General features: G+C 53.2%; 2 protein-coding genes across 3 annotated transcripts; one reads left to right on the top strand and one right to left on the bottom strand.

The window, feature by feature from the left end:
- Positions 1–1,415: 1,415 nt before the first annotated feature.
- On the bottom strand, positions 1,416–4,251 carry LOC128816051 (uncharacterized). The gene is made up of 2 exons (XM_053993308.1): positions 1,797–4,251; positions 1,416–1,704 (listed from the first exon to the last, which is right to left on the bottom strand). Exons 1-2 carry the CDS (start codon positions 2,431–2,433, stop codon positions 1,586–1,588), a joined length of 756 nt encoding a protein of 251 aa, XP_053849283.1. The 5' UTR covers positions 2,434–4,251; the 3' UTR covers positions 1,416–1,585.
- Positions 4,252–5,068: 817 nt separating this feature from the next.
- On the top strand, positions 5,069–18,559 carry MYBL2 (MYB proto-oncogene like 2). Of its 2 annotated transcripts, XM_053993306.1 has the most exons (15): positions 5,069–5,122; positions 5,659–5,752; positions 6,864–6,935; positions 7,318–7,410; positions 9,021–9,241; positions 9,400–9,556; positions 10,303–10,572; positions 11,771–12,157; positions 13,637–13,776; positions 14,072–14,171; positions 14,760–14,873; positions 15,384–15,500; positions 15,647–15,793; positions 16,144–16,186; positions 17,814–18,559. In XM_053993306.1, the coding sequence occupies exons 1-15, from the start codon at positions 5,103–5,105 to the stop codon at positions 17,960–17,962; spliced, it is 2,124 nt and encodes a 707-aa protein (XP_053849281.1). In that variant the 5' UTR covers positions 5,069–5,102; the 3' UTR covers positions 17,963–18,559. The 2 variants fall into 2 exon arrangements, with proteins under 2 accessions (XP_053849281.1, XP_053849282.1); XM_053993307.1 differs by lacking the exon at positions 16,144–16,186.
- The last annotated feature ends 1,895 nt before the right edge of the window (positions 18,560–20,454 follow it).

Genomic DNA, 20,454 nt, shown 5'->3' with positions numbered 1-20,454 from the left:
TTCCTCTGTTTTCCTTTAAGGCCGTGGTTGTGTTTGTCACCCAGAGCACTTTGTACGTTCCAGCTCCAGATTTACACAACAAGCTTAATCTCTTCTCCTGTGCAGTAACGATAGCAGTCAGCCAGCCAGCACAGACTGCGGCTGAACCAACCTCCCGAGTGCTCCTCTTGCTAATTACAGCTCTGGTTTGTACTCTTCTGGGGTGTTTATACTTCAAACTGTAAATAACTTTCTGTTTCCCAGCCCTGTTTCAAGTTGTTTTGTCACCTGTTCCTGATGTAACATGGTTTAAAAAAAGCCATGTGAGCAGCCAGGGGATACAAGCAGCTCTCTGTTTTATGGGTGTCTCTGAGGCCTCTCTGGCAGCTGAAGAACAAATTTTTTTACGGAATGGATGTTTCTTTACTAGTGTGACATATATATGTATATATATCTCACATCTCTTTCAAAGCTGTCCCTTTGGCCCTCTGGAAGTATTTAAATTTACTTTGTAACTAGAAACACTTTAGTCATGGGAGAGTGATACAAATAAAATTTATGGCTGACTGACAGAATTTCGAAGGAGTAGAAGTAGGTGAGTGCTTTCAAGAGGTAATGTGAGGCCAGGGGGAGCGGGTTGGGCACGTAGCTAGTGAGGGAATTTATATATTAATGAAATTACTCCTGTGATTCACAAAAGTTGGTTACAAGCAACTCTTACTGCTTTCCCTTTTTATCTCTGTCCTCTCATGCAACATGACTCATTATCCCTTAATCTACCCCTAAAAGAAGAGGGAGACAGTACAGCAAACCATAAATGTCCTGAAAAGCTGTTTTAACAAGTTCCTCCTCCCTTTCTTTGCTGTAAGCAGAGACAGGAGAGGAGAATCAGGCTTGCATATGGGTGGAGTGAGATCTAACAGGAAAGTGTGAAAAATCTCTAACGGGTGGGTGCGATGGCCTGGGCTCCTTTCCTTCCCTCGGAGCAGGGTTAGATGTGACAAAAGAACTCGTCCCTGCGCGGTGGCCGGTGTTGGATTCCCGCGGGCAGGACGAGCAGTGGCAGCCTGCATGAGGCAGGCCGGCCGTGCCCGGGAGCCGCTCCCCGCCGCCAGGCTGTGCTTTCCCGGTGCGCCAGGAGAGGGATCCGCAGCCCCGGGCGCGCCTCCGCCCGCGCTCCCGGCGGGCAGCGCCGGCCCCGCAGCCATGGCCCCGGGGCTGCAGCCGCGTCCCGCAGCCTCGTCTCCGCCGGGAGCCGCCCCGACCCCTCTGCCAGGTAACGGGGCCGGGCGGGGCGGGGGCCCGGGCACGGCCAGCTCGGAGGATCCTGCCCCGGGCGGCGCCGGAGGGGGCTGCGCCGGAGGCAGGCCCTGGGTGTTCAGGGGGCTCAGCTTCAAGCCGGGAGGGCAGCGAGAGTCAGAGACCACCAGCAGAGACACATTTATATCTTTATTGTGCTAATACAAAAGAGAGCGATCGGGGAGGAGGAGGAGCCAGCAAGGCTGCGGCTCTCAGGGGTGCCATCACCAGCCCAAACATCCCCCAGCACCAGTGCCGACTCGGCCACCCCAGGTGGGCAGATTTAGCTTGTCACCAGCTGCTGACATCACCACTCAAGCCACTGGCTCCGTCTTCTGTGCTGCAGCGGGGATCCTTGCTCTTCGCAGGAGGGGCAGGGATCCAGCAGCTCCAGCTGGAGCCAGGGCAGCAGCATCACAGAGCCTGCTGCAGAAACACAGGGACAGCGTCAGGGTCACTCAGCTGGGTCTCCTGGGTGGCAGACCTGTGGGTCAGCGTGGGGTGCTTCTTGAAGGCACCTGGCCAAGCCAGAGGAATCACCACAGGGGTCTCCAGGGACGATGTGTCTGGTTTGGAGCATCCCAGTAAGCGTAACTCCTCAGTGCTGACATCGAGGGACATGCTGGTATCCATAAAGGATTTTATTGCTGAGATGTCCCACCTGGGTGCTGGCACTTTCCCAAGAGCTGAGATGTCACCAACAAGCTCAGAGCTCTTGAAGAGCAGGCTCTCCAGCGGTTTGGAATGCTTGCAAGGTGTCGAGGTGTTCTGCGAAGCCACATTCATCAGGCAGCCATCTCTGCTGGGGTGCTCACAGGGCAAACCAGACAGCTCAGAGGCAGCCTGGCCATGGTGGGCCTTGCAGAAGCAGACAAGACTGAGGTCAGAGATGCCCTGGGTCAGGCTGGGCAGCTCAGGCTTCACACAGCTGCTCAGAGACTCCGCCTGCTTGACAACACACAGAGAACTGCCGCTTGCTGTGTTGTCCAAGTCCACGGGAAGCTCCCAGGTTTCATGTTTGGGAGCACTGCTAGAGTCCATGTAATAGCTCACAACAGGAGAATAGCTATGGCTGGAGGAGCTGACCAAGAACCCATTTTCCAGGATTTCCTTTCTGGTCACAATGCTGGTACTGTGCCTCTGGGTGGACAGCATGGTGCAGAATCCAGCAGCTGTCTGGCTTACAGAGAGAGATCAGGATGAGCCTGTCAGGATAAATCTGTTACTGTTCATCACATTCACCAATGGATTACAGATTTACAGCAGCAGAACCACTCTTGGTAAAATCCTGTCTCATTGTTGCAGGATCTTGAGCAGGTTCCAGGACAGGCAGGAGAGCATACAGCCTGCCACTCTCTTTTAGAGTAAAACAGCTCCACCTCAGCCTCTTAGTTGCTCAGAGGTCATAGTGGAATCACCCTGAAGCTGTATTTATTTGCCTGTATATCACTAGTCTTAGCTTTTACAGGGGATAGAGGCATTTTATGCTCACTTGTGCAGTCAGAGGCCCACTCACTTCAGCTAGAATTGAGTCCCTCTGAGAAGAAGACACTAAAAGCAGGCTCTGGGTAGGACAGGAGAGGTTGAGGGGCAGCTCTCATCTTACTTTTAGTCCTATACACAATAACCCTCACTTCCAGCTGAGACAGGAGCTGACTTCCAGCTCCTTCCTGAGGGACTAGGGCAGGCCAGGGAAGGGGATAGCTATACTCCAAACCCAGCTTTACCCTGAATGCATGTTAAACAGTGGTAAATAGCATCTGAATTTACTGTAAAGGGGCTGTATAGTCAGTCTAGAAGGAAAGTCTTCTTTAAGAGACTAAAACAATCTTCTCTTAGCATATAAGAAATAAAGGAAGGAACAAGAACAATAAATAGTACCTTCAGCTCCTGTGAAGACCCTTTGATGTTCCTGACTCTTTTCTACCAGTGTTTCTTACAGCAGTTTTATAGTTCTGGTAATCAATTAACAGGCTGATTTCCTAATTAAACTAGTTTGGGAGAGGGAGGGGCTTCTGTTTGCCTCTTTTTAAGCACAGGGGCAGTGAAGGTGGGCCATGGCTGATTGATGGAGGTACTCTGAGGTCTTCGAGGGTTGGGTTTTGTTTGTCCTGTCAATAAACCTTAGTAAGATTTTACTTTCTTTTAAGTCTTGCCTTGTGTTTTGTGAGCTGGTGATTAGGAATATCCATATGTACAGACCTTTCATTGATGATATAGACAATATATGTTAGAATATTTGGGCAATGCTCTCAGGCACAGGGTTGGACTGTTGTGGCTGTCCTGAGCAGGGCTGTGAGTTGGACTTTGATGATCTTTGGGGGGGTCCCTTCCAGCCTGGAATATTCTCTGATTCTGTAACATGTGTGATGTTCCTGCCCTGTGCCTACTGCAGCTGGGGGGGCTCAGGTCAGTGTGAGGGGGCCCGAGGGTAGAAATGGGGGGTCCCAGGTTGGGGGGTGTGAATGGAGAGCATCCTGGGCTGGTGTGGGGGGTGGTCCCAGTGGTTTCAGATGGATGAGGGGATCCATGGGGACGTGGATGCAGAGGGGCCGAGGATAGAAACGAGTAGTCCTGGGTCAGTGCAGGGTGGGGTGAGGGAGTGTCCTGGGTCAGTGTGGGGGATCCCCGTGGTTTGGGGTTGGTACAGGGGTGCATGCAGAGGGATCCTGGGGTCGGTGCTGGGCTGGATGGGGAGGCTCGCGGGGGGCCCAGGTCGGTGTGGGGGTGGATGAGGAGGTTCCTGGCGGGGGCTCGCATCGGTGCGGGGCTGGATGTGGTGGGTCTCGGATCAGCGGGGGGTCGGTGGAGGGGTGGATGGTGGGGGTCCTGGATCGGGTGCTGTGTTGGATGTGGGAAGTCCCGGCAGTCCCAGTTCGGTGTGGGGCTCCTGGGGCTGGATGCGGGAATCCCACAGGATGTGCCGAGGTATATGGGAGTCTGGATGCGGGTGTCCCGGGTGGATGCGGTGTGTCTCGGCCCGGTGTGGGGACGGATTGGATGTAGGGGTGGATGCGGTGTGTCCCGGGTCGCTGTAGGGGTGGATGCGGTGTCTCAGGTCGGTGTAAGGGTGGATGCGGTGTGTCCCGGCTCGGTGTAGGGGTGGATGCGGTGTCTCAGGTCGGTGTAGGGGTGGATGCGGTGTCCCGGCTCGGTGTAGGGGTGGATGCGGTGTGTCCCGGGTCGGTGTAGGGGTGGATGCGGTGTGTCCCAGGTCGGTGTAGGGGTGGATGCGGTGTGTCCCGGGTCGCTGTAGGGGTGGATGCGGTGTCTCAGGTCGCTGTAGGGGTGGATGCGGTGTGTCCCAGGTCGGTGTAGGGGTGGATGCGGTGTGTCCCGGGTCGCTGTAGGGGTGGATGCGGTGTGTCCCAGGTCGGTGTAGGGGTGGATGCGGTGTGTCCCGGGTCGGTGTAGGGGTGGATGCGGTGTCTCAGGTCGCTGTAGGGGTGGATGCGGTGTGTCCCAGGTCGGTGTAGGGGTGGATGCGGTGTGTCCCGGGTCGCTGTAGGGGTGGATGCGGTGTGTCCCAGGTCGGTGTAGGGGTGGATGCGGTGTGTCCCGGGTCGCTGCGGGCTCCCTGAGGGTGCCGGGGGCGGGGCGGGCGGGCGCCCTCCCGCGCGCGCCTCTTTGTGCGGGCGGGAGGCGCGGCGCGCATGCGCGGCCCGGCCCCGCGCGGGGGGGCGCCGTTGGCGCGAGATAGGAAAGCGCCGCCAGCGCCGCCGCTCCGGACCCGCGCCCGGCCCTCAGCCCCGGCCCTCAGCCCCGGCCCTCAGCCCCGGCCCTCAGCCCCGGCCCGCAGCCCCGGCCCGCAGCCCCGGCCCGACATGGCTCGCCGCGCCCGCGGGTGAGTGCCGGCCCCGCCGTGCCGGGGCTCCCCGTGCTCGCTCCCAGCCGCGGGAGACTCCTCCCGGCGGCCCCGTTCCCGCTCGCCGGCCGGACAGCGCGATGCGGGATGCAGGGCGGCGGCCCCGCGGTACCCGCGCTGGGACATTCCCCCGGCTCTGCCCGCTCGGGAGCGGCGGGCGAGCGGGAGCCCTGCGGCCGCTCCCCGCACCGCTCCCCGCGCCCCTTCGCGCCAGCGATCCGGGAGCTGCTGAGCTGTGCCTGGATGCCCAGATGCAAAGTCCACCCCGAGGGACAGAAGTGGAAGGGAATGGAAAGAAACGCTCTTTCCGCTGCTCTGGGCAGAATTAAACTTGCCAGCTGGCGCCTAAAGTTGAGGATCTCCTTTCAGCCTGGGGTGTGTGGGTGGGTGTCGGTGCGGTTGGGGCTCGGTGCTGGAAGGGGGAGATCTGGAGCTCTGCTCTGTATGGTGGAGGTTGGTCCCTCTCCTGCGTTTTTATCGGGTAGAAAGGATAATCTTCCTTTACTCACCCGCAGTGAGGACCAGGATGAGCCGCATTACCAGGATACCGACTTGGATGTGCCGGAGCAGCGGGATGGCAGGTGCAAAGTCAAGTGGACACCAGAAGAGGTGAGTGAGAGCCTGACATCTGCTGAGAGAGGTGCTTTGGCGTGGTGCCTCCGACATGGCACCCTGGGCTTGGGTGACTCCACCCCAGTCCTCACCTGCTGGCCCTGATCTCACCTCCTCCTGTCTTGCTGCTGGAGAGGACCTTGTGTCATTTCCACTGAGCTCAGGCCTGAATGAGGTTCAGGGGAGTTTGAAGTCTAACCTGAAGAGCAAGAGCTCAAACATTTTTAACTTAAGCCTGTGAGTACGGGGTGAAACACCACTGCCTGCAGCACTCCTGTGAGCACAGAGGGGTTCAGATGATGGCTGAGGCCTCCAATGAGCTGAAATGTGCAGTGGAAATGTACTCCTTTATCTGGAGCAAAAGCAGGGAGCATTGACACTTGGGATCATGGCTTAGTCATCCTGGCTAAGAGCCTGAAGTTAACTGGGATTGTCTCCTCCTTTCTTCCAGTTTCACTATCAGTTTTGTGCTGTGTGAAAACTACAGCTGGGGTCAGAACATCAAGTAAGGTGGTCTTTGTGGAGGGATCAAAGCCTCGGGCTCATGTTGGGCAGGGAATAATTTCGCTATTGAGCTCTCTGGAGCTCACAGACAAGGATGTCTCCAACAGGCTTTCTGTGAGCTGTAGGAGTTTGCATACCCAGGCTACAGCAGGGATCACAAAAGAGATGCTGTACAAGCCCTGTAGCACCGAAAGACAGAAGAGCACTGGGCAGGTGGTGATACACTTCAATCTGTCAGCTTTCCTGGCCAGACAAAACCAGTGGCTGGGCTGGGAGATGGACTGTCTGGTCAGGAGTGTTCTGGGGCTGGGTAAACAGGCCCTTGGCCATAGGGTTTGAACCAGACTGTAGAGGAACAGAGCTGAACTCTTGTTTTATACTTAATGTATGAGCTTAGTGCAGAGCTCAGAACCAGTCTGCTCCAGTTGGGCTCCATGTACTGGAGGGCTGCTGAACACTGGTGTGAGCTGCCTTCCTCCCCTGAGCACACAATGCCAACAAAACCTTGACAGTTCAAAACATCTAACTTGTTCTTTTACTATCATCAGTCCTGTGGTGTGTGTTGCCTCAGTGTATCTGAAAGTGGATGTTTTGTCCTCTGCAGGATGAGCAGCTGAAGATGTTAGTGAGCCATTATGGGCAGAACGACTGGAAGTTCCTGGCCAGCCACTTTCCTGTAAGTGACCCCATGCCCAGCTGGGAATCCCAGTGTTTGCATGTTGCTGCTTCTCCTTGTGCTGGTTCCCTGTGGCTGTGCAGTGGGACTCTGCTCTGACTTCATAGCTCCAAGCTGTGAAATGGGACTGCTTCAAGGCAGGGAGACCTTCTTGCACAGAGGGCTTTCCATGGTGAGTCTGTTGGAGTTGGGGTGAGGAATTGAGGTTCCTGCCTCTTTGTCCAGTGCCCTGGGCCCAGGACCTCCATATGTGTTCTCTATGTGCTTCTGCAGGTGTACTGTGGGACAGACTGTGTGTATGGGGGCTGCTGTCAGTTTTGGGGGGTTTTGGGCCTCAGGAGCCTCTGGCCTAACACAAGGCTGTTCCCATTGCTGTTCCCAGAACCGCAGTGACCAGCAGTGTCAGTACCGCTGGCTGAGAGTGTTGAATCCAGACCTGGTTAAGGGCCCGTGGACCAAAGAGGAGGATCAAAAGGTAAGTCAGGGCTGAGAGGATCAGAGTGTTGGACTGCCTCTGTCTGCAGAGAGGGTGGAGATGTCAGACCCATCCTCAGGTGTTGTGAACTCAGGTGTAATTGTTCTCCCTGGTGGGTACCTGTGAGAGCAGCTCTGTCTGCTCTGCCCTGAGCAGCCCAGGCAGTGATGGTTGGGATGTGATCTAGGCCTCTCCAGGTAAACACCTTCCCCCTTTCACACAGTGCTGCTACAGTAGGCTGCCAAGGGAGAGAGCTGAAAAGGGAATTAATTCATCTGCCTGCTGGCAGGTCTCCACCTGGCCTGGCCAGGTTGGATCTAAGAGAAAATAAAACTGGCATTTCCTGTGCCACAGCAGGCAGGCTGGAGTGCATGTCTGAGGTTGGCTGGGTGAATCATGACTTCTGTGAGCCTGTTTCTCTGCTGATTCCAGAGTCAGCCAAGAGGGGCTGGCTCAGACAGAGTTATCATCTTGATGTACTTAAGAAAAGTTGGAGTGAAATCCAGATTTTACCAAGGTTTTCTAGTACAGAACATCCTAATTCGGCAGATTCTCTGTAACACTCCTGCTCCCTGACTCTTTCCCTTTTGGTCTTATTACATTTTGTCAAACCCTAAGGAAGCTTCTCCTGATGTTCTTCCCTGTTCTTACAGCAGAGCAGTTGTTGCCTGCTTTCCCCTTCCCTTTGCATCATCTTGACTCTGCCAGCCTACCCATCCTGGCCAGGCTAGGCTCCAGCTCTCTCCTCATTGCTTTGGCCCAGCTCCTTGGCCTCAGTTTGGCATCTTTGGTCCATTTTTCTGTGCTTGAAAGGCAAGAGTCTGCAGCAAGCACATTTGTTACACGAGCATCACTTTTACCTGCACCTTTCAGCTCAGCACAGCTGGCCAGGGTAGAAATGTTCTTTGAGAACACTTCAGCCAGGATTTTGGTGGCTGAACATTGCAGATTTTTTCATCCTGACTGTGCCCTGGATATTTTAGGAGCCCAGAACGGATTCAGTGCCCAGAAGAATTTGTGTTGGGGCTCTGGCAGAAGTGACAAAGCCCTGGGTGGAGGGTAAGAGGCAAAGTGGATGGTTCTGAAGTGAATTTGGATCTCTCCCTCTGTATCCTGGTGCTGTCAGGGCATGGAGCTGTAGCCCTGTCTGTCCTGGGTGTACCAAACTGTTAAAGGGAGCAGCAGGCCAGTGCAGAGCTTATGGGGACAGTTGTCACAAAGCCAGGTCCTTGGAAGTAGGGAGGGCAGAGGAGCCTTGGAGTAGGTGGGACTCGGCCCTTGCTCAGAAATGAAAATGTGTTTCTGCATCTGGGCACCTGCCAGTCTCCACCCCATCTTCTGTCAGGGGTCATCTGCATTCACAGGTGCCCTGTGGCAAAATGTCTGCATGGAAACAGCCTCTTACAGAAATTTGGCAGAATCATTGCTCTTGTGAGGGTTGGAACACCTGATAGCCCTGCTGGCTCCCTCCAGCTTGTCCTCCGAAGGGGCCTTCCTTTGTTTGCACTTACCTGGTCCCAGGAGGGGCGAAGAGCAAAGCCTGAAGATGACTGCACTGACCCTCCCCTCCTTTTTTCCATTTCCTTATTTCCCTCCCACTCTCTCCAAAGGTAATTGAACTGGTTAAAAAATATGGCACCAAACAGTGGACCCTGATAGCCAAGCACCTGAAAGGGCGGTTAGGGAAGCAGTGCCGGGAACGCTGGCACAACCACCTGAACCCTGAGGTGAAGAAGTCCTCGTGGACAGAGGAGGAGGATCGCATCATATTTGAGGCCCACAAGGTCCTGGGGAACCGTTGGGCAGAGATTGCCAAGCTGCTGCCTGGGAGGTAGGACCCCTTTGCTCACTGCTGCCTTCCCTGCTGCGTGGCCCGTGGAAATCCGTGTGTTAAGCTCTTGGGATGGGGCTGGGGAGCATGTTGGAGCAACTAGCTGTGCTTTAAAGCTGCTGTAAGTGATGGTTTGTTCCCTTCTGCTCCCTCTGCAGGACTGACAATGCTGTGAAGAATCACTGGAATTCCACCATTAAGAGGAAAGTGGACACGGGAGGTTTCCTTAATGAAACCAAGGAGTCCAAGTCTCTGTACTTCCTCGTGGAGCTGGATAACAAGGAGAGGCAAAGTCAGACGACAGCTGAGAGCCAGGTACTGCACTTGCAGCAGGCAGCTGGGTCAGTCCCCTGCTGTACTAATGCATTCTGGAGCTCTTCATCCACCCTTCTGCTGCCTCCTGCTGCCTTTTCCACAGCCTGATGTCTGCTTAGACAGCCTGTGCCTTCCCCAGCCTCCCAGATCTCTCCCTCCAGGAGCTAGAGGTGTTGTGGGAACCTGAGTGTGTTATCCAGGCAGAGGACAGCAGTCTGCTAGAGCTGTTACCTTGCCAATTCCAACACCAAGTCTGTCTTGGACACTGACTATTCTTTTGGCTTCATTGTGCTGTTGCTGGTGGGAGAAGGAGGCTGCTCCAGACAGTGTGTGTGTGGGAGCAGGGTGAAGAGATACTGTGTTACTTTCCTCTAAAAAAGGAAGCAGGAAAGTCCACCCAGTGATTGTTTTCATGAAGAAAGCATGTAGTTTTTGAAGGCAGGCTCCTGGTAAATAGGACACATAGAACAAGTGCTACGTGCTCAGCCTAAGTACAACTTTCTCCTGGGACACTGTTCAGTGAAATCTTGAATTAAAGAGTCCTGTGCTTGTTATGTTGCATGCACTCCTTCTTAGGTAGTGTATGGGACAGAGCAGCGAGGGAGAATGGGCATGTGAGACAAACCCAGTGGCAGGTAGGAGAGTGGGCAAAGCTGAACGTGTCCAGGTGCTCTTTGTCCCCAGCACCTGGCACTGTCCCCTTGCTCTCTGCTGATACCTGGCCTTTCTTTATTGCATGTGCCAAGAATGTCCTGCCAAACTGGCCAGTGGATATCTCTGAAATAAAGGAAGAAGATGTCAGTGATGAGGAAGTGACGGGTGTGCAGGAGCTGCCCTTGGAGCTGCCAGCTGCAGGAGTGGCAGAGCAGAACGTGGAGGGGACCCCAGATGATGCAGTGCCCGAGGATGGTGCTTCGTTGGTCGAATCACCATACAAATGGGTTGTTGAAGCTGCCAACTATTTGTACCCAGCTTGTGCCCCAGCCCTCAGTGAAGCTCTGGACATGATTGAATCTGTAAGTAACAGACCCCCCAGCTACTGTGTTATCCTCACTCTTTTTGAGTGAACTTACTGGATCCCCTTGATCATCAGCCTGAGGAGGACTGGGTCTGTCATTGCCTTGCAGCCTCCCCCTGTCTCTCTTCCAGGGCTGGATTAGACCTTTCCAGCTCTGCCAGTATTGCTGTGGGCTTGTAGCTTTTCCTAGCTGGATGTCCTTGTGCATGGGCTCTGCCTGTGTGGGAGGCTGTAAGTGCTGGCAAATTGATTTCAAGCCCTTCTTTGTCAGCCAGAGTGTCCCTGGCTCTCCTTTTTTAAATGGTTCAGGCCCATGCTCACTGGCTGTCCTTTCTGTCCTGTCATGGGGTGGGATAGGACAGGACAGACTGGAAATAAGCCAAGCCCATTGTACTATGCAGGACAGACCCCTTCACGCTGGCATGATTGCCACCATTTGCTTTCAGTGGAGGTAGCTTCACTGAAATTAGTTATTTTCAGCCAGTCAAGCAGTGCTGAGGTCCCCTGGGTGACAGAGGCATGCCAGGGTGGGAGGCTGGCTAACATCAACAGGGCACTTTGCTGCCATCAGAGGGAAGTTGCCTCTGCAGCCCCCAGCCTGCCTGAGGCATGAAGGAGTCACTCTGTATAGCAAGATGGTGTGCCTGAGGCTGAGCAGCACATCTGTGGGCCCTTGGGGGCCTGCTTTTGTGGTGCTGGGTGTTGCTGGGGTGGAGCTGTGAAGCAGCTCATTTCTGAACTGGTCTGATTAGTTTTAATCTGCTTTCAGCTGTGCAGGTTACACCAGAGCCCCATGCCCAGCTGTACAGGTGTGCCCAAGACTGTGGGCTGCTCTTGGGTGATAGTTGCTTCCTTCAGTGTTTGCCCCCAGCCCTCTGCCCAGCTGGTTATTTTGTCCCCTCTCTGAGGGGGTGCAGCTGTTTGTGCAGCTGTGCTGTGAACCAAACAGGAAAACCAGCCTTGCATAAATAGAAAAGCCTGCCCCATGCACAAGCAACAGCTCTCAGCTGGGTCAGCCCTGCTCTGGCTCCAGCTGTGCCTGTGGCAGAGGAGAGCAGGACTTGAGCTGTCCCTGGCCAGGCTCCTTCCAAAGCTTGGTGCCACCTCACACCCCCACTTATTTCACCTCCCAGTTCACCAGTCTGTCTGCTCAGCTGCCACCCTGGGCAGCTGCTGACGCTTTCCCTTGTGTGCAGGACCCAGATGGGTGGTGTGACCTGACCCAGTTTGACCTGCCCGAGGAGCCCTTGGCTGGCAGCAGCAGCTGCAGCACCAGCCCGGCCAGACCAGCGCCCGGCGAGGCGGCCCCGGCGCTGCCCAGCGTCACCGAGTACCGCCTGGACGGCCACACCATCTCTGACCTGAGCAGGAGCAGCAAGGGAGAGCTCATCCCCATCTCCCCGCACGCCGAGGGCAGCTTTGGCACCCCGCCCTCGGTGCTGAAGAGGCAGAAGAAGAGGAAGATATCCCTCTCGCCCGTCACGGAGAACGTCACCAGCACCAGCATGTCCTTCCTGGACTCCTGCAACAGCATGACCCCCAAGGGCACTCCTGTAAAGACACTGCCCTTCTCTCCATCTCAGGTATCTTCTTGCCCTAATGTCACGTATTCCCATCAGCTCTGCCAGCTCTGTGCTCCTCCTGCCTTGAATGAGGCCGTGCCAGTGTGCAGAGCATGTTCCTGCACTAAAAGAAGGCTCAGAGTTGGTGTCTGGCCCTGCTTCTCTTCAGCACTGCCCTTCCTGTGGGAGCAGCAGCCAGTGCCTCCATCTGGGAGTGAGTGCAGTTTTAAGAAAGCCCAGCTACCCTGTGTGTAGGGCAGGCCACATCGTGAGGAAGGAGCCTCATCTGCATACCAGGGTGTGATGGAGAGCACACTGGAATGCTGCTGTCCCCAGGGCATTGCTGTCCCCAGGGCATTGCTGCCCCAGCTGTGGGCAGCAGAGTGGCACCAGTTGCTTTCCCTGTCTGTTTGCAGTTCAGTCACACAGACAGGCTGGGCAGCAAACACCTTGTGCAGATCTGTCCTGCTGTGCCTTTGGAAATGGTTCTGGCCTTGTCTTTTTTGCAAAAGGGACTCAGAATGTTTCGGCCTTTGCTGTGACTCCCAGTGTCCTCACATGTGGTCTCCGACACATGTCACCTTGAAGCACTGTGGTGGTCAGACCCCCGAGTGTCTCATGTGAAGTGGTGGAGTTGTGTCTATAAATCAAAATAAAGGCTGCTGCATTCTCCAGCACAGTTCCCACTGCAGCTCTGTTGTCCAGACCCTCCCCAACTGTGCCTTCCAGGCCTTTATTTCTGCTGTTTCTGCAGAACAAAATGTGGGAGAGGCACCACAGGAGAGTCCAAAATGCAGGTTTAGGTGGACTTGAATGAAAGTTCAGCACGAAGAAGAAATCAGAGCAGGACCCATAATATCCCATAATGTACAGCTCTGCAGAGTGTAAAAGGCAGGAATGTCTGGAGTGAGTCTGAAAAGACAAAAGTGCATGCCCTGTCTCAAGCTGAGCTTCAGCCATCAGTGAATGTCACAAACACAGTTTTTCTCTTCCAAGGGGCTCTTGGGTACACTGTTCCTTATGGGAGCAGAGCTGTCACTTCCTGGCTGCTCTGAAGTAAAACCCTAGAAGAGCTAACACAGCTTGTTGTTTTCTCATAGTTTAAGCTGAGGACAGCTCAGTGCAAGACCTGTTATCTTGTACACTTTGTGTTACATGGACTTCCCTCACGTTTGCCAACCTGAGGTTGGAATAAACTGGGTGAGCTGAGATTACCAGTACAAGGAGAGACTTCTCTTCCACTCTGTAGTTGGTAGCTCTGATAGTTGTATCAGCTCATCCCTTATGGGAAGTGAATAATCTTTATAGGTGTGAGGCACCTCCTGGCAGCTTTTGTGTGTGTGTCTGTGTACAGAACTGAGTCTGTAACCCACCCTAGTTTGGGAGGGTTGTTTCAGCTTCAGGGTTTCCCTCATATTTAGGGAAAAGTAATGGCTTGTGTTGCAATGCTGGGCTGCTTGAGACTGAGTGTCTTTAATTTTTCCTTCCTGTGCTGTGCAGTTCTTGAACTTTTGGAGCAAACAGGATACACTAGAACTGGAGAACCCTTCCCTGACCTCCACGCCTGTGTGCAGCCAGAAGGTGATTGTCACCACCCCACTGCACAGGGACAAGACCCCTCTGCTCCAGAAGAACTTAGCGTAAGTCCTCCCTTTTCCACACAGGAGTCTGGTCCAGTTCAGACATAGCTCTCAGTACTTGTCATGGTATTACTGAGAGAGGGGCAAGGCAGGCTGGGCATTTCCTTAAATCACTGTTTCCCCTCCCACCCGCCCCCCAAAAAAACCAGCTCTTCTCTGAGCTGCAGGGAGTGAGTGTCCAAGCTGACTGGGGGCACAGCCAAGTGACCTCTGTTGTGCTCAGCTGCTGGGTGGTTTGTGGCCTTGTGTGGGTTACAGCCTGTCTGATCCCTTGTCTTCCCCACTCTGCTTCCAGGTTTGTCACACCAGATCAGACATATGTGGTGGACAACACACCTCACACTCCCACGCCTTTCAAAAATGCCCTGGAGAAATATGGACCAATTAGACCTCTGGTATTTATTGGGCAGGGCTGTGCTTTGTGGGGCTGATGAATGCAAATGAGACACGGGGCTGGGGGAGGTTGGGGCAGGGGTGTGAGCAAACTCTTATCTGTGCTAGAACAAAGGGCAGTTTGGTAGTGCCAGGCTGAGAGGGGAGGGGTGAAGGGGACATTGTCACAGTGATCATTTCATTGTAAAGAGCTGCAGGATTTCAGATCCTCTGTAAACCAGCTAAAAATGCCAAAAAGCTGCCCTTGAATCAGGCTGCAGTGCTTGGCTACTAATGACCTTGAGGAGCAGGGAAATGATCTGCCTAGGCCTCCCTGAGGAGCTGGATCTCCCAGGCCTTGTATGCACACCAGTCTCTTGATGGCACACTGGTGTTCAGCTGGTAAGTCCCTGCACCTGGAGATCCTGTAAATCCATCAGGCTAGCAGAAAACTTGTCATATCTTTTCCAGCTGGGAAGCAAATAGGTTTTTGTGTTTGTCCTCCCACTGTGGGCTCTCCTGACCCCATTGTCTCTAGAGGGAAATGCTTGTAAGCCTGCCCAGCATGGAGATTTTGACTGCCTTGTGCTCTCTGTGCCTTTCCACCCCAGCCCCAGACTCCTCACCTGGAAGAAGACTTGAAGGAGGTGCTCCGAAGTGAAGCTGGCATCGAACTCATCATAGAGGATGATGTGAAGCCTGAGAAACAGAAGAGGAAACAAGGGGTGAGCTGGCTGTGCATCCAGTACTAGCTGCCAAGCTGCCCTGTGCTCTTAAGGAGTATTTTGGATGGTTTTAGTCATCCTGCTATTGATGCCAAAATGTTTTTAGCCCTGTGGCTGCTCTCTTTTAATCATCAAGAAGTGCCTGAGGTTAAGGCCTGCTTAAAGTACTGCCAAGAGTGTCCTGGTTTATGCTGAGCTCAGAGCTTGTTGGCACACTTGGAGCACCTGGGGCAAGTTGGGCTCTCAGAAGGCTGTGGGATGGCATGAAAAGTCAGTTTCCTGGTGGCCTTCCCTTCCTACTAAAAGCTCCTCTAAACTGGTGGCTCGAGGTGCCAGGAGGGGGACACTGGAAGCTGCTGTGCCCTTTGGTGGGGAAGGCTGCACACATCTTCCTGAGGTGCTGGTGCCATGCAGAACTGGGGTGCTGTGGCCCTGGTGTGCACCTGGGCCCTCAGGGTGGCACTTTGCAGGGTGGATTCATGGTGACACTGGTGTCCCTACATTCCCCAGCTGCGCAGGAGTCCCATCAAGAAGGTCCGGAAGTCTCTGGCGCTGGATATTGTGGATGAAGACATGACACAAAACCAGCCTGCCCTCCCAAAGACTGTGTGTTTCAAAAGAGCCCAGGTGAGGGTTGTGTGCTCAGAGCAGGGGCAGAGCTGGCTCTGCTCTGAAAACACTCTGCAAAGCAGCAGTAGCAGCCTGGAGCTGCCTTTGAACAGTCCATGAAGGGCTGGATCTCTTCTTTCCTTATACTTTTTCTCTTGGTGCAGCCTGTGAATTTCCTGTCAAGGTCCCTGAACCTGTCCTCCTCGAGCAGGAAGAATGACAGTGGTCTGCTCAACAGAGCCTTTGTGCAAGTACAGCCAGAGAAAATGTCCTGTAGGAAAATGCCAAGCCATTTCAGGCCACCAGCACCGGTAAGCCCTGCAGCAGCCACTGCTCTCCCAGGGAGGAGTTTATGTGGCAGTGCAGCCCTTGTCCCTTGAGGAGTGAGGGATGGAGCTCTGAACTGCTGCACAGGCATCCCTGCACTGTCAGGGCTGTCTTTACACCAAGGCTGGGAGATGCTGAGCCAGAGGTGTCATTTTATGTTCCTTAAAGCCACAGCTGTGGCCTGCTCAGCATGTTTGGCCCTGGATTTCCTCATGGGAATTCTCACCCAGAAAGGAATTTGGGTGACTATTCTGGCAGTAAAGTAAACCTTCCTTTTTCCAGTGGGGACTTCTTGAGTGGACAGCAGCAAGCTCATCTTTTTTTTGCTTTTCAGGGCAGAGCAACTCTGAAGTGCTGTATAAAGGTTAAACAGGAAGGTATTTCCTACCCCTGTGTTTTTTAGGGTGTTTCTGGGTAGTGGGGAAGGCTGTGTGCCTTAGGCAGCATAGTCTGGCTTTATCCTGCTTTATCCTGGCCCTGTGGCACAGAGCTCCAGCTGGCAGTGTGGCACCTTGTACCTTGTGCTGAGGTTGGTGCTGTTACAGTAGCTCTGTTCCTCAGCTCTGCACAGTTGGAACTGGGTTCTGCTGGAGTCACAGCAGCCTACAAATGCCCTCTGGGGCATAAACAGATCTCTCTACAATCTTCCCCACTCTCAGGCAGGATGCATTCTTGAAGAGGTATCCCTATTTGCTGGGCTTAGACAAAGTGTAGCTTAGGCATGGGGATTTGGACCATAATTTTGTAGGTATTTGCTTGGATTGAGTCACTTGAGGTCTCTGATAGCTTCAGTGGGGATGGAAACATGACCTGTCCTTGTTGGGGGGTTAAACTGCAACTGGGGGCTCCTGTGATAGTGTTTTCCCATCCCAGGAAGGTGCAGGGTTATCCTCAGGAAACTGCACTGAGGGGGGATCTGTCCCTGCATTAGAGCTGGCTTGTGAAACCTGATTCTTCTGGCAAATAAAGACCCCTCAGCCAGAGTGATTCCTTCTCCTTCCCAAATTAAACCCTTCTTAAACACTTCCATTTCTCCTCCTGTCCTGGCCAGGGCTGTGTTGCTCTGTGAGCTAATAGCTCTGTATAAATAAACTTTGGGGGTGACAGGGAGGCAACTGGTGTGGTGACAGAGTACAGGTGTGCAGTGAAATCCCATTGCTCACAGCCAGCAGGGCAGTCTGTGCTGCTGCTGGCCTCTGGGGATTTATTGTGCTGCTCTGGTGCTGCTGGCAGGCAGTTTTTCATTGAAGAAGCTCATCCAGCTCTGGGCTAAGCCTCAGTGGGCCCAAAGCCATGCTGTGGCTTTTGGCTGTGTGGGATGTTCCTGTTGTGGCCAACACTGGAGCCCTGGTTCCCTGCAGTGGGTATTTCCAGTTCAGGGCACTGCCTGTCTCCTGGCATTTACCAGAGGATCCTCAGGGGCTTTCCTGGAGTGCAGAAACACCTCATGGGTGCCCTTTCTGCATGCAGAGACTGAAGCACTCCTGGGTTGTGGCTCCTCCTTTGTGCTGTGGGACCCTGCTGAAACTGAAGGCACCAGATTGCTGTTAAGGATGGCATTTGATCAAAACAGACCTGGGCCCCAGCAGCTCCTGTAGGAGTTGAACTGGTTGGCAATAAACTCCAAAGCTGTGCTTGAATTCCTTCTATCATTCTGGAATATCTTTCAGAATGTGTGAGTTTTAATAGTTTCCAGTGAGTTTTAATAGGTTTGTGCTTTGGGGTTTTTGTCTTGAGGCAAGTAATGGAAAAGCCCTGAAAGGGACTGTCTTGAAATGGAGCCCTCACCTGGGAAACTGCTGACCCTAAACCCCAGAAATTACCACCTCAGCTGTGAGGAGTAACTGGTGGTGGGCAAGTTCCTCCTGGTTGTGAGATGGGTTCTGAAGTTTTATTTGCCTTGTTAGTTTTGTTTATTTTTGCAGTCTTTTAGAACAGGATGTCACAAGATGTTTGTCCTTGCCCTTGACTGTGTGGTACACGTCCTTTCTCTTCCTTCTGCAGATGACCAGGGCTTGGAAAGCAGTGGCCTGTGGTGGAACTCGGGACCAACTCTTCATGCAGGAGAAAGCTCGACAGTTTCTGGGCACGTTGAAACAGAGTCACACATCAAGGACCTTAATCTTATCATGAAGGATTGTTCTGCTTTCTAATCTTATTTTTTAAAACTTTTTAATAAGTGGAGGGGGAATCACAGGAAAAAATATCTTCTGCCAGGCCTTAGTATATGGGAGTGGATTATTTTTCCTTCAGTTCCCAGGTAGATCTACATTGTAATAAATTGGGCTAACTGCTGGCTAGTGTGTGGAATGCAAGCTTTGGGATAATTATGGAAAGGCAAACAAGGGAGGCTTGGAAAGCTGACAGCAAGACCTCTCTCTGCAAGACCTGAGCTCTGGAAAAGTGGAAGCAGCAGCTGTGTTCCAGCTTGGAGCAGCACGTGCAGCAGGTGCTGGAGACCAGCCTCACAGCATCCCTGGATTCCTGCTGCTGCTCTGGTACCTCAGCAATGGCTTTGTGAAGGTTCCTGCATGCCTTGAGTCTCGCTCCTGGCTTTCCCCAGGGGATGGAGTGTCTCCCTGGGCTGGAGAAGGAGGAGGGGAGGGTGAGGTGCTGTGGGGTGACCTGTGTCTGGAGCCCCTTGCTCCCTGTGGGGCTGCTTTGTCCTGCCATGGCTCCAGCAGGGGCCTCTCCCCACGACTGTGCTCCCTCTTCCAATAAATGATGGTGCTCACATCCCTTGGACTCTGCCTCTGCCTCAAGTGCTGGGGGAAGGCAGCAAAGTGCTGGTTTTTGTGTGGGCTCTTTGCTCTCCTGGCAAGTTGTTGAATTCCTGTTGGCTTCTCAGCAGGGAGAAGGGAGGTTCCCCCCACACACACTCTTAGTAGTTCCATCAGCTGTTCCAGAGTTTTGGCTGTGGGCAGGTGCCACACTGTTTGAGTCAGGGAGGCTGGGATCCCTGCAGAGGTGCAGGGGGTGATGGAGGCTGCAGAAGAGCAGCAGGAGGGTGTGATGTAGCAGAGCCTTGCTGTTGCCCTTTGGAGGCTAAAGTTGCACCATGTAGCAATTCCAGTGTGCCAGCAGTAGCACTGGCCTGGTTTGAAGTAGCCAAGGATGGAATGTGGTGATCCTAGCAACACATTAACTTTGCAATTGGAAAGGTGTTAGGAAAACTGCAGAGCAGCTCGACAGAACAGGAAGAGCTTTTTGGGTGAGCTGTGATGTGCTTTCCTTGGCCAAAGCCAGCCTGGCAGCTCTGCCTCTGGCTGGGGCTGTGCACACAGCAAAGATGTGTCCACCCACTCTGGAAAACCAGAGCTGGGCTGTACAAATCTCATGTCAGGTTGTGCCTTACGCTGGAAATAGAGTAAAAAAATCCTTACTGACAAACTTGTTAGTAAAACCTTGGATCCTGGGAAATGAGGGAGGTTTAGAAACCGTGCTCATTTTTCATTTTTACAAGCTCAGGGCCAGAGCAAATCCATGAAGTAATTTTTATTTCTGTTTCTCGGTGTTGCAGTGTTTGCTTTGGAAAGACAGCTGGGACCACTTGTCTGAAAGCCTGGCTTTAGCTGCTCCCTTTCTGGTGTTATTTTAAGAAAAATCATTGTAAACCCATCCCTCTCTGCTTGGGCTTTGGTAGGCTCGGCTCTTCCTGCACTGGGTGACTGTAGAAACCCAAGCCTGGAATTGCAATTCCTTCCTGGAGCTGACATGAGCTGAGCAGGCAGGGTGTGCTGGAGGATAAATCAGGCTGTGAGCCTGGCCCCCCTGTTTGAGAGCTGCCCCCAAATTAAAGGAGGATGAGACAGAATAAACTGCTTCTCTGAGGCTGTACATCCAGGCTGTGCAGGCTGTCCTGCATTGCAGAACATCTATGGAGAAAGCTCAAGGGGCAGAAAAATACCAAGGTCTGGCATAGTTGATGAGTAAAAAAGAATTAGCTTTTAATTGGAAAAGGGAGCTTCTCCTAGTGTGGAGTTTGCCAGTGTGGCTTGATTGTCCTGGGGCCCAGGAACGGACATTGCTCTACAGGTGAAGTAAAAAAGGGTTTTCCTCTGAGTTTGGATGCTCTGCTTTCTTTCCAGTAAAAATCTCACGGAAGTTGAACTTCATGCTGGTTGTGGAGTTACTGGACTGGAGCTGGAGACCTCTCTCAGTCTGAGGCTCCATGTCCGTGGCTGATGTCCCTTGAGGCCTCTGCAGTGACACAGAGCAGCACAACCTTCATTCACAAAGGAAATCTGGATGTTTTATTTAGCTTTAAATGAAAAACCAGGGTGAAAGTGTTCCAGGAGCATTGGCTGTGTGTGGGAGGAATCCCCTCCCATGGCCCAGCTTCTTGCACAAACCCCATGTTCTGCTTGACTTTAAAGTTTGTCTTTTGGTAGTTTGCATTCCACAACAGATCAGATGACTCCCTGGTTGAGTCCAGACACGGAAAAAGGTTTTTTTTAAAGGATTTTAAAAGGGTTTTGAAAGGATTTTTACCAGGAGTGGGAAGGGAATATCATAGCTAGAGCTCCTGGGTTGTGGCAGTGCCTTGGCTGCTAGCAGGACATTGTTTACAGCTGGGACAAGCATTAAAGAAGTTGGGAAGAGTAAAAATAATGGAGTAAGGTGATTAAAAAAGGACATCCATGTT

The sequence above is a fragment of the Vidua macroura genome, chromosome 17 (assembly GCF_024509145.1).
Source record: "Vidua macroura isolate BioBank_ID:100142 chromosome 17, ASM2450914v1, whole genome shotgun sequence".
Taxonomy (NCBI): domain Eukaryota; kingdom Metazoa; phylum Chordata; class Aves; order Passeriformes; family Viduidae; genus Vidua; species Vidua macroura.
Note: the sequence above shows the minus strand (reverse complement) of the source record. Positions and strands in the feature narration are given on the sequence as shown.

What these genes read in the sequence shown, in the direction of transcription:
- LOC128816051 (XM_053993308.1), bottom strand. Translation starts at nt 2,433, where the DNA reads ATGCTGTCCACCCAGAGGCACAGTACCAGCATTGTGACCAGAAAGGAA. An exon ending in GATTCCTCTGGCTTGGCCAG is followed by an intron (nt 1,705 to 1,796) that starts GTGCCTTCAAGA and finishes GTGTTTCTGCAG; the next exon opens with CAGGCTCTGTGATGCTGCTG.
- MYBL2 (XM_053993306.1), top strand. Translation starts at nt 5,103, where the DNA reads ATGGCTCGCCGCGCCCGCGG. An exon ending in TGCCCTTCTCTCCATCTCAG is followed by an intron (nt 12,158 to 13,636) that starts GTATCTTCTTGC and finishes TGTGCTGTGCAG; the next exon opens with TTCTTGAACTTTTGGAGCAA. An exon ending in ATTTCAGGCCACCAGCACCG is followed by an intron (nt 15,794 to 16,143) that starts GTAAGCCCTGCA and finishes TTTGCTTTTCAG; the next exon opens with GGCAGAGCAACTCTGAAGTG.